Source organism: Chelonoidis abingdonii, chromosome 2, assembly GCF_003597395.2.
Source record: "Chelonoidis abingdonii isolate Lonesome George chromosome 2, CheloAbing_2.0, whole genome shotgun sequence".
In the NCBI taxonomy this organism is placed as follows: Eukaryota; Metazoa; Chordata; order Testudines; family Testudinidae; genus Chelonoidis; species Chelonoidis abingdonii.
This window is the reverse complement of record NC_133770.1, coordinates 191,271,618-191,287,321: the sequence shown is the minus strand read 5'-3', so window position 1 is coordinate 191,287,321 and position 15,704 is coordinate 191,271,618. Positions and strand designations below refer to the sequence as shown.

Sequence of the window (15,704 nt, the reverse complement as noted above, 5' to 3'; positions counted from 1 at the left end):
CATTGTTTCATGTTCTCTGTGTATATATATATCTTCCTACTGTATTTTCCACTGCATGCATCTGATGAAGTGGGCTGTAGCCCACAAAAGCTTATGCTCAAATAAATTTGTTAGTCGCTAAGGTGCCACAAGTACTCCTGTTCTTTTTGTAGAAAATACTAAGAACAGCATCGTTTCTATCAGAAAAAGGACCAGACTCACCACACCTCCTTTGTTTTGTGCTGCTTTTGTAACTGGGGTCACTCCTGGTGATTTTCCTGGTGGAAGCACTGCTGGACTATCCTGCTGCCATTGTTACTGAGAAAAGGTGTCTGAGAGGCATGAATTATATATTATGCTCTAAAAGTAGCAAGAGTTTGGTTCCTCCTGCTCTCTGATGTAAGGAATTCCACAGCCAAGGTCCTTCCACTGAAAATACCCTGCCACAGCCTTGAGTTTCACTTGGACCACCATCAGTCTCCCTGTTAGTTGTAACTATCATTACTGAGAGAGAAGCAGCCTTTGTGATAGGTAGGCCTCTTGGATACTACTGTTGGGATAGAGCAACACCTCATGTCCCGTTAGTTCATCTGTGTTTCTTGTGGCAGCCTGAATTATCCTGTCTTGGTCTTAGCTTGCTAATAGTAAATTAGTGAGATCATCAGTCCATTTACTGACCTCCATAGAGGCTTCTTGTGGGCATTTTGTAGCGTTTGACAGCAATGCATTCAGTCATCAGGAACTGTCTTGTTCTAATATTCATGTTGAATTTATTTCTTGTGAAAGGTGCCAACTTAACAGCACTGAAGATTGAAGTGTTACTTATTCCATATACTGATACACCTCAAGCAGCAACTCTGCAAGTTTTTGCATACAGCCCTGCCAGTGTGCCTCAGCACAACCTGATGGGGCCCTTCTTTAGAGATGAGAGAATAGTTTATTCTCCATTGCCAGTTTAGCACTTGGTCTGTCTGATGAGGTTGCCAGCAAGTGTTAATCATGCTGATGACTTTGGTAACACAAGGAACCTGTTTGAGACCACTAACCTCCTTCTGCAAAGGTCACTGTACAGCCATCAAATGCTAACATCTTTCAGTCACCGCCAACTTGGGCTGGAAATTGGCATCACATTTGATAACTAGTATCCTTTCCCCCACTCCCTTCCCCCGCGCACATACACCACCCATGAAGAATCTTCTGATTCCATACTTTCCAAGGAAAAAGCCCAAAATTTACACTTTCCAATCTTTGTCTCTGATCGAGACGCTCAAACATCAGTGGATGTATTTGTAACTTTAAAACAATATGTATATTCTCTTAGGGCCCAATATTGCAAGGGACTAGGTGCGTCTCAGACTCCAATGCTCCCAAACTGAGGCATTCAGCACCACTTGGAAGCACTCATCACCTTACAGGGTTAGACCCTTATTTATCATCTTCAACAGTTTTAAACTTTGTGCTTGAAGGCTTTTCTGTTCACCTTGTCTGCTGCACTGTTGCCTTATGTACCAGGAATATGGGACAAAATGCACCACCAGTACTTTCCTTTATGTGTGGGACGCTACTATATATGTGCCAACTTTTCATTAGAATGCTGGCACTTTGGATAACGCCACCATGTTCTCCAGCTACCAGAAATGAAGTGGTTAAGATGCTGTTTACTTGAGCCTTCTTCTCTGTTTTACCGTTTATAGCGTAGAGTTGAACAAATGCCAGATTAGCCATTGACTAAATGTAGTGTGATATCAGTTAGATGCACGCTTCTGTACTGTGCTGCAAAATGTTGACTTCCAGCTGAGTGCATTAAAATGGCTGCCTTTATTTTACTGTAGGCTAGATGCCAGTGGTAATTGAAAATCAAGTAGGAAAAAAGTGTTTTCCTTAAACGGCACATCTCTGTTTTACATTCGAAACCAAGATTGACGGTTCCAAATACAAAATGCATGGTGGCGTTGTGTGGAATACAGGCTTTCTCCAGCTTCACACATCTCTGTTTGCATCACTGTGCCAGCGTCAGTGGGAGCTGGGGACATGCTATGAAATCAGTTGGACAAATGGATGGGAAAAACAGTTTATCTAGTAAGGTGTTTTCACTTCTCAGTGATGGGGAACAAAATAGTAGGGGCTTCGTCAGGTAAACTTGAAATACTAATCTAATGTGTGGATACGAGGGTGGTGTTTTTAATGTCCCTATTATTACTATTAACTTTTTCTGGCAGAAGAGTTTAGATAAGCCCTCTTCACATTTTAATGCTGCTATTATTTAACATATTTAAAACATACTAATACAATGTTTTGTTAAAAACAGTAAAGGGAAACTCGTCTATTTTTTTTTCCTTTCCATAAGCAGAAAGAATCTGGTTCTTCTGTCTGTCTCCCACACTGGCATCTTAGAGGAGATAAAACAATGGGAACTAGGCAGTATATCAAATTAGCTATTGCAGTGTCCCAAGATAGGAACCAGGAGATGCTGCCAGTTACTCTTCTGTGTTCTCATAAATTAGGCAGTGTCTCCAGCAAGTGCCTCCAGCCCCAGTTTTAAGCCAGGAAGTGGAAGTAGGAGCTGGGGACCTGATGCTCAAATGTATTTAGGTGCTGAACTCCTATTGAAATCAGTGAGTCTTAGATGCCTAAATACCTCTGAGGATATGGGCCTGGGAGACTCCACCTTCACTTTAAAAATAATATAAAAACTCTGATTCGGAGGTTACAGTTTTTTGTAGTTCCTATGTATAAAATGTGGTAGCGGTGATACAGCCACTATCTTAATTGAAATGTAAATAATGGGGAACACATCCAAAAGATTTCCCTGTTTGTGCACTTTGTTCTCCCGCGCTCCTCCCACATCATCTCTTTTCCTTTGCACATCATTGTAAAGATGTCATGATGTGGCTATGTTGGATGCTCACAGAGTTGGAATCTTTGCTACCCAACAAACCTGCTTTGTAAATACAGATTTGGCTTTTCCTTAATGCTCTCTTGATGCCACCGATGACTTTACATTTCCTGGAGATGTGATGGGACCTGAAAGTATTAACTCACTGAAATATTGCTTGTGTAGTCAGAGTATGTCATAAGTAATAGAAGCATTGCACCTTTCATTCACTGTTTTAAATATAAAGCAGAAGTTTTGGGATGAAGACCTGAATTTCACCCCTGTGAACAGTATGCAAAATTTCTCTCCCTGTTGCCAAAGGCAAAAACAGTTACATTTGCATTGGTTCAGTCTTAAAGCAAGTTGGCAGCTCTGAGACATCCCTCGATTCTAAAGGCCAGACCTTTTCATGAGAAAAAATTTCATATTACATCAGTTCCTATAATGAGCAAGCTTCTCAAAATGGTATTTAGAAAGATTACAGGCAAGAGATCATGCACGAGCCTCAAAATTCATTAGAACAAGCAATGATGTGTTCATATAAAAAACACCATTTCAATCTTCTGTTTACTAATTACTGAACAGGTCAGTAGCTAATAAAGGGTTCTTTCTTCTCTTGCTGCTTTGGTTTTTTTCAGATCCATTGACTTATACCCTCAGGACTTGTGTGTGAGAGAGAGAGAGAACATGTAACTGTCTTTTGGTTGGTTGCTGCTTAGAAAGAACAGATTTTCTTTTGGCTCAGGTGGTAGAGGCCTATGGTTTTTTTTTTTAAGCTGTTTGACAAGGATTCCAGCCCTGGATTTATGGGTGCATGTGATTTTATTATTGAGAGGTGGTAATTTCTCCAAAGTTAAGATTGTAACTACAGTGCAATTATAAAATTTATTTTGATTTCCCCTTTCTAGTGTGCCCCAAAGCCCCTCCCCAAATCCTCAGACTTTAAAATTTTTAGGTTTAATTTTCATTGCCTGTTGAATACTTTTTGAAAACTGTATCATTAATGTCAAACAAATATTTGTTGAGACTTGAAAATAGCTCCTTTTGAATTGTTTGCCAGCTGTCTAACGTTTCATTGTCCCTATGTCTGTCCAATAAATCACATTGATTCACAAAATCTGAAATGTAAATGTTTTAACACTGACTCAGTCACTAATTAAAACAGACATGATTCTCTGTCAGTGAAACAGATGGAGGAAAAAATGTTGTTGACTTGTGTACTAGCGTGGCTACTTCACAAACATGAAAGAACTCCAAGATCTAGTAAAATGATTCTTCCTCCATTCCTTCACCAAAATAGCCTATTGGCTTAGGGGGGATGTGCAGAGATCCATTTTCCATGTAACTGAGGAAGAGAGTTTGAAAGCCTGATTTTTTGCAGTGGTACTGAGCACCACTGCTCTTACTAACTGCAATTGGACTTGTGGGTGCTGAGCATTTATGAAAATCCAGCCCTAAATGCTTAGATACTGACATCAGTATAACAAAATAATATATAAAAACACACCCAAATGGCTCAGCGTTTCAAGTTATTGGCTTCATGATGGTAAACACATATTTTTATACTGAGTAATAACAGCATACTTATTATGTGGGAAGTGTAAGACTGAGTCCTTAATGTTCATTTCCTTGCTTTTATGTGCTTGGGTTTTGTAAGTGATGTTGTCACTTAGCAACCCTAACTGGATTTAGAACAAAGTGTTTTTGCTTTTGGAATATATGCAACATATCTATAAAGCACTATTCATTGGGTAATAGTAGTTATATTTTAAAGATGGTTGTTGTCTCAAAGCTAAGTGAGCCTGATGTTGTATTCATGAGATCTGCATGCCATGTTATTTATGACCATTAAGATTTTGTTGCCTACTTCATTGTCTGTGACCATTGTCTGAGTAAACATTTGAAAATAGTTTCAGTAAAGCAAAATTACAGTTGACATTAAAATGGATTCTACTTGGTATTTAAAAATGTATTTTTCCCATATAATATATCTACCTTGAAAAGAATTTCTATGATGTTGGTCTCTGTAATATATTAATAGCAGCCATGCACTAACCAACTGATTGGAAGTAAAATGCCTTGCTGTAGAAAGTCTTTGTGATGTATTGCTTTTTGGAATTTTGATGGCACTTGGTAACCATAGCTCTTAATGAATAGTAGCATAATGAGTGCAATTAGAATACTCCTCCTTTTTAAGCTCCTTTGCCAACATTCCAAATACTACCAAGCAATCATGCTTCTTGTATGTGAACTGAAATTTACTCCTGCTCTACATTAAGCTGCTGTTAGACCACCATGGGCCTGATCTGTAAACCAGGGGCCAGATCTTCAGCCAGTGTAAATTGACATAGCGCCGTTAATGTCAGTGGATCTACATAGTTTCATACCAGATGAGAATCTGGCCTCAAGCCTTTATTTGTAAACACAGTTTTTTATTGGCTATCACTAAGAGTGTAGAATTGTGCCCACAAAAATGGAAGCCTGGTCTGAAAATCAGGCCTTGTAATTCTCCCAGCTATGTACAATAAAACTAGTGAATTGTGAAAATGTTACTCTTTAAAAACAGATAAGCCCACTTAATTTTAAAATGTCTGCACTATTTGTGATACATCTTTCATCTTTCTTGCCATCATACAAAAGGAAAACTTACTGTCGGTTGCAATGACTATAGGAGGCAAAAGAAAGGTCAGCTATACCCACTATAAAAGGTAGAGCCCTATCCCTTTCCCATCAGTCCTTTCAACACCTTAAGTATGTTATTTAGTCCTCTTTCCCCACCCCCTTCTAACTTTTTTTTTTGGTATGGGTTTGGTGCTTGTTAAAGATACTGTATTGACAGCTCTGGAGGCTCAATTCCTCTGCTTATCAAGGTACCTCAAACAGGCACCTTATGGGGAGTAGCAGTGAAAGTTTCCCCAAGCTGCTCTATTAATATGCTCTAATTCTTACCCGAAGAGACTACCTCAACGAGCTAGAGGGTAGTTGTCTCCCTGTGTGTTCAATCCTTGACCTTTGCTGAAACTGCCAACAAGGGTGCCGGTTGTGCTATGTTATTTTGTGATGTGGCACCTGTCCATGGGGAAGACAACATCAGCAAACTAAGGATCTGCTCCAGAGCCCATTAAACTCTGTTGAAAGACTCCCATTGACTTTAATGGGCTTTGGATCAGGGCCTGATCCTGCCTGCATTCCCACATGTGTTAAAGTTTACTAATTTGCTGATGTTGGCTCAGTTTGGAGAACCACTGCATCTGATGGCTGATCTGTCTGGGGGAGAAAGCAGTGTGCATTGGTCGGTCATTAATCCAGATAAAACTAACTCCCTGGCCATTGCCATCAAGCAGCCTCCAGCTCCAGATTACAACTAGCTCACTATTAACCTATCTGGATGGGACTTTGAGCAGGTGACATCTGTCAAATATTTGGGCAGTGTCGTAGGCAGTGCTGGAGAATGCTTGAAAGATGTGAGCACTTGTATAGCAGCAGCTGCTGCCATGTTTTGGGCATCAAGTTTGCTTCATAGGCATATTTAATGGCATCAGGCTTGCTGTGAAGCTTCAGATACATAGAACTGCTGTTAGACCAACTCTTTTAAATGAAAAAGTGAAATGTGGGCACTGAGGAAGACTGAATAATATTTGATTTATATTTTCATTTCTCATTGTCTGTATCAGCTGCTCCATACTAAGTGGCAGGACAAGATCAGAAGTGACGCATCCAGAGCCAAACCCTGCAACTTCCTCCATTGCCACTGGTTAATTGATTGAAATGATTTCTTCGTAGAGAATATCACACATAGTATATCAGAAATAATGTGTAACTGGGTGGGTAACTTGGTCATCAGTTTCCTGCCTACAGCCATCTATAGTAAACCTCAGAGTTACGAACACCAGAATTACAAATTGACCTCATTTCGAACCAGAAGTACGCAATCAGGCAGCACCACACACACACCCCAGCACTGTGTTAAACGTAAACTATTTTTTTTAAAAAGGGAAAGTTAGAATTACGAACAGTCTCCATTCCTGAGGTGTTTGTAACTCTGAGGTTCTACTGTCACAGACTTATTGTGCACTGTAAGAACCATTTTATATGTAGTGCTTTATATTTTAGAGCAGAGCTCCCCAAATGGTGGGGCACGCCCCCTTGGGGCAAGTGCCACAGAACATTCGGGGGGGAATGGTTCAGAGGAGCTCTCCTCCTGCCTCCAGCTGTGGCCCTAGCTTCAGCCCCCTTACCCTAGTCGACATCCCCTACTCCCAGCCTTGGCTCTGAGAGTGGGGGGCGAACAGGGGTAAGGAAGGGTGTGAGGTAAAAAGTTTGGGGACCACTGTTTTAGACTTATGATTTACATCCTAGTCTGTTAGGATCCTCTCTCTAGGATACTGCTGCAGTTTAGCGGTTAGATGCACTCAATATCCTATGACGAGACAGCGTCTAAAGTAGACTAAGATCTAAATCCATTTAGAGATCCACTGATTAAAATGTGTGTTTTCAATGAGGGATACCTTACTCCTGGAATTCATTTTCTCCTCCACTCACTTAGTCTATCAGAACCCACATTTGTTAACTTTCTCAGTGTGTTCCAAAGCCCCTCATCCTGCTTCTCCCCCCACACATCTTTTGAAGAGAAACAAGCATGTAGGCCTACAGGACGTGAAGGGTCGGGGTTTTGAAGCCTTGTGAGAGCTTTCTTCTTTGGGCGGCAGTCTTATTAAAGAATTTTGAAATTGAATATTGTGCTGATTTTTAAATCTGGTGGTTTCTTAAACAATATGAGCATGGGAAGGGTAATAAAAATTTCCATTGTGAAAAGCTACTGGAATACATTAATAAGTAACACACAGGAGACTGAATAACAGGTAACTTCTAAGATCAAGGATTCTGTGTTATCTTAGAGTGCTGGCAATTACAATGGTTGGCTCAAGTCAGCTGTTAATTGTTACACGCTGGGCTCTTTTTAAAGGCATATAAAAAAGCTTGTGTTGCTTAGTTTTTATTTTAGCAGTAATGGGGCCAATTTTATGCTATCAGGTAAAATAGAGTCATGAACATATAAGTAAGGAACATGTTGAGATCATTGTGCTTTAAAAGCCACCTTTTTGAGTCTTTGTCTAGCTAGTCAGGCTACAATATAATATTACCAGCTACCAGAGATTCTGTGGCTCATTGCAATAAGATGACATGTCCTGTATGATATGGTGACAATGGAATATAATTGTATTATGGAGCTATATAAATGTTATGGCAAAGGAAGACATTTGGATCAAGAGACCACTGATCATTTAATAACATTCTTATAATGCCTTTTATTAATACATGCTTAGCATTTTTTGGCATGTTAGTGTTGTCAGCAGCAAGTTTAATAGATTTTTCTATGGCTTTTAAAAAATAGATTCTGCATCTATTATCATCTTATCTCAACAATCCACAAATGGCCATAACATTCCAAATATTCTTGACTGAGTGAGAATCTTTTGAAATGTGCTAGTTGGCTTTAGATTCTGATGAAGTTCAATGGAAGTAGCGGGAGGCAGTCACCCCTTTCACTCATCTCTAGATCTGAGTGGAAATAAAAGATGAAAATCTAAACAAAAATATCCAAGCCAGCTCTGCAGTGGGGACACTGTAGTTCATTGAATGGCAAGGTGATTTTTCTGATAGTTGAATTTAGGAAAGGGTTGACATAATCTAGATTGATGCAAATACAATCTTTAAAACTCCTTGATTAAATGGTGTTACTTTATCAGTAATGAGGACTTGCTTGTCCTTCCTTTGGGCTCCGGGCAAGGTGCTGTTCTTCCGCCTTGTGACCTTTCTACACAAGGACCATTTGAGGGAAATTTCCCACTATTGCTAATACTAAATATAAATGAGGCCTGTGTGTGTTTACACACAAACACAGAAAGGGTTAGGGAAGAGAGAGCTTTGCTTTAAAGTGGCTTTTGTATTGGTGGGAAAGGGTGAAAGGTAACTTTTTTATAGGTGATACAATGCAAAGAATTATAAATAAGACCCATGAAACTAGTGTCCTTGCAGTGAATTAGATTGCCTGTTCCCTGACCTTTCATAACCACCTTGCAGGTCGTATGACATCTCCTGATAAGAAACCCCTGTCATGGGTTTTTCCCTGGAGTGCCACCTGGAATTGGGGTACCACTGAGCCCTCTGTTTTACCAGTCTGGGTTCTCTTTCACACTGTAACATTGTGATAAGTGGAAAAGCCCTCCAAGTTTGCCCTCACACAGACATCCATAGGCAGGGGCCACACCCAGCTGTGTTCATGACATGAATGCTCTACCAGCTACTTCATGAACCAACAATAGAAAGGCTGCAGCCAAAATACCCCCCAGCTCTTCAGTCTAGGATCCCAGAGCTATAACGTTCTGAGCCTGACCAATATGAATTTATTACCCAGTCTGCCACTCCCTCAGTGTGGAGAGGACAATGCACCTGCTCTCTGTTCCTGAGCAATTTCCCTTTGCACTTCAACCAAAGCACACTCTTTTAGATAAAAATACAAAACAGATTTATTAACTACAGAAAGTTAGATTATAAGTGATTACATGTAATAGCGTACAGATTAAAGAAGATTACCTAAGAAATAAAGAAAATCACAATCTAAGCCTTATAAGGGGGGATTTGATAGCTGCTTTCAGCTACCTGAAAGGGGGTTCCAAAGAGGATGGATCTAGACTGTTCTCAGTGGTACCTGATGACAGAACAAGGAGTAATGGTCTCAAGTTGCCGTGGGGGAGGTTTAGGTTGGATATTAGGAAAAAAAATTTCACTCAGAGAGTGGTGAAACACTGGAATGGGTTAGCTAGAGAGGTGGTGGAATCTCCTTCCTTAGTGGTTTTTAAGGTCAGGCTTGACAAAGCCCTGGCTGGGATGATTTAGTTTGGAATTGGTCTTGCTTTGAGCGGGGAGTTGGACTAGATGACCTCCTGAGGTCCCTTCCAACCCTGATATTCTATGGTACACTAGATAGGATTTGAATCAAGCAGTGTCTCACTCTGTTAGTACAAGCAGGTTAGGTTTTGCATACACGCAGGAATCCTTTTTCCAGCCTGGGACCAGCATTTCCCCAATTCCGTCTTTTTCTAAGGTGTTTTCAGGTTTTCTGTTGTGAGGGGAGTGAGACCCATTGGTAATGTCCTGTTCCCCTTTTATAGCTTCTTCCATAGAGCGGGAACCCCTTTGTTCCAAGCCAAGTTCCCAGCCCAGTTTGTGGAAAAAATACAGGTACCAAAAAGGAGTTCAGTATAATGTGATTTAGTGACAAGCCCTTGCATGCGCCGATGTGTCATGGCAGCCATTATCCATAGGCTGACTGAAGCGTCCCCAGATCAGGACAAGCCTTTTCCATGGCCCATTGTCTTTGTTGATGGACCATTCAACTTGAATAGCCCATTCATGATGTGCTGGCTAGCCTGAATTCAAATGAACTTTTGGGTGTTACCCAGGAGCAAACACATTTAAAATACAAATACATAGTCAATATTCATAACTCCAGATACAAAAATGATATATTCTTACAAATAGGATAATCATATTCAGCCTGCATGCATCCGATGAAGTGGGTATTCACTCATGAAAGCTCATGCTCCAATCCATCTGTTAGTCTATAAGGTGCCACAAGACTCTTTGCTGCTTTTACATATATTGTAAAAGATGCAACATAATTATATCATAATCATACCATAATCATATTACTATGGTGAATACGTGGTGCAAAGTGTCACAACCCACTCTTACTAAATTGAGAGTGTTTAAATGAAGAATTTGTTAGATATGCACAAAATTATATTTTGTTGATGCCAAAATAACACTTAAAACAGTGGGACCAGATTTTTCCAAAGTTCTTAATTCTAACAGTTGGAGCCAGGGTTTTCAGAAGAACTCAGCTCCTGTGTAGTCCCCTAAATTGACTTTTTAGAAGTTCATAGCACGCAGTAGCTCCCACCATTCTAAGTGTGAGTGATTGGGTGCTGGGTACTTCTGAAAATTGGGCCCTTTGTTTTCAAATTTGGAGCATGTGAATTGGAAGTAGATTTCTTATGAAATCTTGAAAATGTAGGTAAATGAATGCTCTCTATTAAACATAAAGTTTTCCCCACTTAAAGTTGTGCAGTATAGTGGTTACCGTAACCAGATCTGCCAGCAGTCTGGGCCAGGCTATATGGTACCTCTGTTTTCAGGTTCTCTGGGGCATCTGCAGTAGGTAGATCTCATCTATTCACAGGCCCTGTCCCTCCACAATGGCTCTGGGACTCCTGTCCACCTCCTTATCCCCTTAATGGAAGTGGAGCCACAGAAGAGGTAGCACAGCCAAGGGCTGTTTTTGTTTCCTCAGTAATCTCTACAGGCTGAGGAGAGGGTGATGTGTATGCTTCCTCACCCCTTTCTGTCTCACTCACTGTTCCTTCTCACCATGCAAATCCCAATCCTCAGCCCTCTAGAATGGGGAATATGGGACTGTGGAGTGGTTGATCCCTCATAGATTCCCACCCCCACAATACCTTCTGCCATCTTCGTCAAGGTGTGACAAACTGGACTTTCCCCCTTCTCCCCCCTGCTGATCTCTGTGGCATTGTCCAGCCCAGGCGTTCTCAAACTGGGGGTCAGGACCTCTCGGGCTCACGGGGTGGGGGTCACGAACTGTCAGCCTCCACCCCAAACCCGGCTTTGCCTCCAGCATTTATAATGGTGTTAAATATGTAAAAAAAGTGTTTTTAATTTATCGGGGGCGGGTCACACACAGAGGGCTATGTGAAAAGGGTCACCTGTACAAAAGTTTGAGAACCACTGGTCTAGCCCTTAGTTAGAGAGAAGCGGCTGGGACACATGATTCTTGGGCTGATAATATATTTAGACCCTTCATATCCATTATATCCATCTAATATATATAGACCATTTATATAAATAATTTCCTTGTTGTAAAATATTGCAGCTATCCCTTTACGATGATGCAATTATAACTTACTGGTCCACCATATTACTACATTGCTTGGGATGTTTTGATTAAAGATGTTTGAAAATGACATAACTCTGCCCTTGCTTTCATCAGAGGCCAGCAGAAACAGTAGATGAGGAAGAAAATGAAGAAGAGGGAGATGAGGGAAACATGAATGGAGATCAGGGAGAGGAAATGAGGGAGGCCGCTAATGGAAATGTTCTCCATAATGAGATAGAAGAAAATGAAGAGAAAATAAATGAGCATTATGAAGAAGAGCAAGAAGAAGAGAATCTTGGACAGCTGGAGGAAGAGGGGCCTTTCCGCTTAAATGGTGAAACTAATGAAGAAAATGGTGAGGAAATGGAGCAGTTTAATGACCGCAATGATCTTCATCCTGAAAAAAAAACAAAAGCACCAGAGGACTTTGACAATCAAAGCCAGGTAACAGCTTATTCTTTCAATATTTTGTTTAAAAAAAAAAGATATTGCCTCATTCATTCCAGCACTAGCTCTCTGTACTGCAAACATAGTCCAGCTCAGCCACGATAAGGTCCTTGGAGTCTCATGGAGTTTCAACTTGCAAGAAAGCTATTTTCCCTCATCAGGCCCGGCTCTAGCCATTTTGCCGCCTCAAGCACGGCAGCACACCGCGGGGGGCGCTCTGCCGCTTGCTGGTCCTGCGGCTCCGGTGGATCTCCCGCAGACGTGGCTGCAGAAGGTCCACTGGTCCCGCGGCTCCGGTGGACCTCCTGCAGGCGTCCCTGCAGCTGCTCCACTGGAGCTGCGGGACCAGCGGATCCTCCACAGGCACGCCTGCGGGAGGTCCACCGGAGCCACCTGTCGCCCTCCCAGCAAGCGGCAGAGCGCCCCCTGTGGGATGCTGCCCCAAGCACGCGCTTGGCGCGCTGGGGCCTGGAGCCGGCCCTGCCCCTCATTTATAACCCCTCTCATCTTCTGGCTACAACTGCAGAATTCTTTCTCCAACTGGCAAAGAATGTATTTGTTGCTCTGTCACTCTGGCAGGTCTTTGTCCTGTCTTTGTGGATAGGCAGGGTACTAGAAATACAAGACTCCTGCACTCTCAAGAAGAGCAGTGTGATTGTATATTTCATTCTTCACTTCCTCTGTCAGACATATCAGGGGGACAGTGGGATGCGCACAAGCACGTCTACTGGTTTATGAAACCAGTGCCTTGTTTGTTTGGCTGAGTTGCCCTGCACGGAGGTTGCATTTAATAAGTGTTGCTGCCCTCATTTTATGGAAGTCTTACTGATTTATTTAATATTTATATTTTCAGATAGAAAAGGACTGTTAAAATAAACAAGAATCTTAAAGGCAGGGGATTTCTCTTCATGGGATTTTAAAACACAAGTCTTGTCCCTTAGGACAAGGGGGGTATGCCACAAATTTAGGGAGAGGTGCCTGATGCTGTATCCTCCATTTGCTGGTACGAGAGGATCTTCGACAGCAGGAAATGGAATCAGAAATGTCTGTCATGTGTGAACTACCCCAAGTGTTCGGTAACCTGAGCAGTGGATAGATTTCCTGAGATTACACAGTGCGTAGGTCGTAAACTTAACATGGCACTCCCTGACTGGATTCCCCGTTGTCAGAGATAGGACAACTGTGGCCAGCTGTCTGATTGCATACCATTAAGAAGTGAAAGTTCCTGTACCTCCCATGATGCTCAGGATAGTCTCTGCCAAACTTTTAAATTTAGGATTTATTCTTGACCCATTGGTATGACACACAAGGACATTTTCAAATAAAGATTACTAGACAGATATGCAACAACATTCTCATCAGAAGTAGGATTTGTTATTTTCTGTGTTGATATGTTGATGGAATGCATTTGGGAACAGTGTGGAGACTATGAGAGGGTTTATGTCACAAAGTGACACTGCATCTTTGGGAGGCTTAATTTAGAAGGGATGTTTTCTCAGATGGGAGTATAAACAGGAAAAAATATTCTAATTTGAGCAAAGGTTCTGCTACTTTCACCTTTTTTCCTACTTATCCGTATCTGATGGGAGGACCCCATGTATAAGCTACCCATGTTATACTGGTGACTAGCTCCTATGTATTTTTTCACTTGAAGAATTCTTAGTAGAAATTCTAGTGTGGCCTACTTCATTGCATGTCAACAAATATATAATTAAGTCTGTTACCTGCCAAGCTTAAAATATCAATTCTCGGTTCCTTTTTTCTCTAGATTGACTCTCATCTGGAAAAAGCATCAAATCCAAGAGTAACTATCACCAGCCCACAAGAAAGTGAAAAAAATGACCAAACCAATGAGTATGCTGCTGTAGCATAGACTTTTTAAAAACTAGATTAGCAGAAAATGAAGGATTGTAATATTTGACATTTAAAGCATATTGTTATCTATGATTGATAATTTATAATGTGAAGATACAGTTGAGTACCACCTATTGAGTCTTGAAATGATAATGCCATATGGATTGACAGAGATAATGAACATCCTATTAAACGGAAGATGGAATTATTTTACAATATGTGACTTACTGATGAGATTTTAGGGGGGTAATGTAAGGGTTTTTGTTTAGAAATACTATAAATAAGTGAGCTATTTCTTCTTTGGTATCAGATGATAGTTCTAGAATTAACCCCGTGTGTTAGTCTTCCAATGTGCTCCAAAAAAAAAAATTGTTAGACATCAGAGTTTTTTAGCAATTTTGTTTAGAAAACAATATTTTTGTGACTTCTCATGGAAAAATGTATAATGTTTTTCTTAGAATAATAAACAGCTAGAAATATGAGGTATACTTAATTTCCAGGTTTATAATTTAGAGGAATGGGCCAGATTCTCCTCTTGGTGGAGTTCACCCACATAAAATTGGAGTCGAGAACCTATTCTGATTAGATGTTTAAAACTGGATAGTGGCTTTCCAGTAAAGCAGCAGCATTAGTGGTGGTTCTGTTAATAAAAAGCACATATATAGTACCATGAATAGAGCGGGGCAGATAGCGAGATTTCAGTGCTGCAACCTGATCCATGACTCAGATCCCTGCTGCTGCAGAAAGACCCACTGACTTCAGTAGAACTCTGCACAGATGTAGGAAATCTGCATGCACATAGAGCTGTTTACAGGATTTGGGCTATAGAGTAGAATTGGGCAACATTCAGACACAATTTAATTGCCAAAAAATGCAGTTTTGCTTGACCACAAACTAGTCCAGAATCTGGCCTGAATTTGCAGAATTGTTTCAGCCAATTTTTTTTTTGGCTGACTTAGGACCATTCACAAAATGGCTGGAGGAGGTGATGTTGACTAGAGCACTTACCTGTGACATGGGAGGCCTTTCTTCAATTCCTGCCTCTGCCTGTTGTGGAGCAGGGATTTGAAATCAGTCTCCCACATCTTAGGAAGGTGCCTGAGCCACTGGGCTGAAAGTTATAAGAGAACAAACACCACCACCTCCTCCTCTAGCTCTTCTGTGTACATAGCCCTTCATTTCCTTTGCTTCCAAAAGTGACTAGTGGAAACTAGGGCTGTCAATTAATCGCAGTTAATTCACACAATTAACTCAAAAAACTTAATCGCAATTAATCACAGTTTTAATCATACTGTTATACAATAGACTACCAATTGAAATGTATTAAATTTTTTGGATGTTTCTCTACATTTTCATATATATTGTATTCTGTGTTGTAATTGAAATCAAAGTTTATATTATTTTTCATGACAAATATTTGCACTTTAAAAGTGATAAACAAAAGAAATAATACTTTTCAGTTCACCTCATACAAGTACTGTAGTACAATCTCTTTGTCATGAAAGTGCAACTAACAAATGTAGGGTTTTTTTTGTAGATAACTGCACTCAAAAACAAAACAAAGTAAAACTTCAGTGCCTACAAGTGCACTCA

General features: G+C 40.7%; 1 protein-coding gene across 1 annotated transcript in view; it reads left to right on the top strand.

Annotated features, from left to right (window-relative positions):
* Nucleotides 1–14,697, top strand: part of DCDC2 (doublecortin domain containing 2) — a 127,556-nt gene extending 112,859 nt beyond the window's left edge. Inside the window, exons 9-10 of the mRNA XM_075062015.1 lie at nucleotides 11,925–12,254; nucleotides 14,026–14,697. Of these exons, the coding sequence (XP_074918116.1) occupies nucleotides 11,925–12,254; nucleotides 14,026–14,130 (435 nt within the window). The 3' untranslated portion in view covers nucleotides 14,131–14,697. The remainder of the gene's footprint in view (nucleotides 1–11,924; nucleotides 12,255–14,025) is intronic.
* The last annotated feature ends 1,007 nt before the right edge of the window (nucleotides 14,698–15,704 follow it).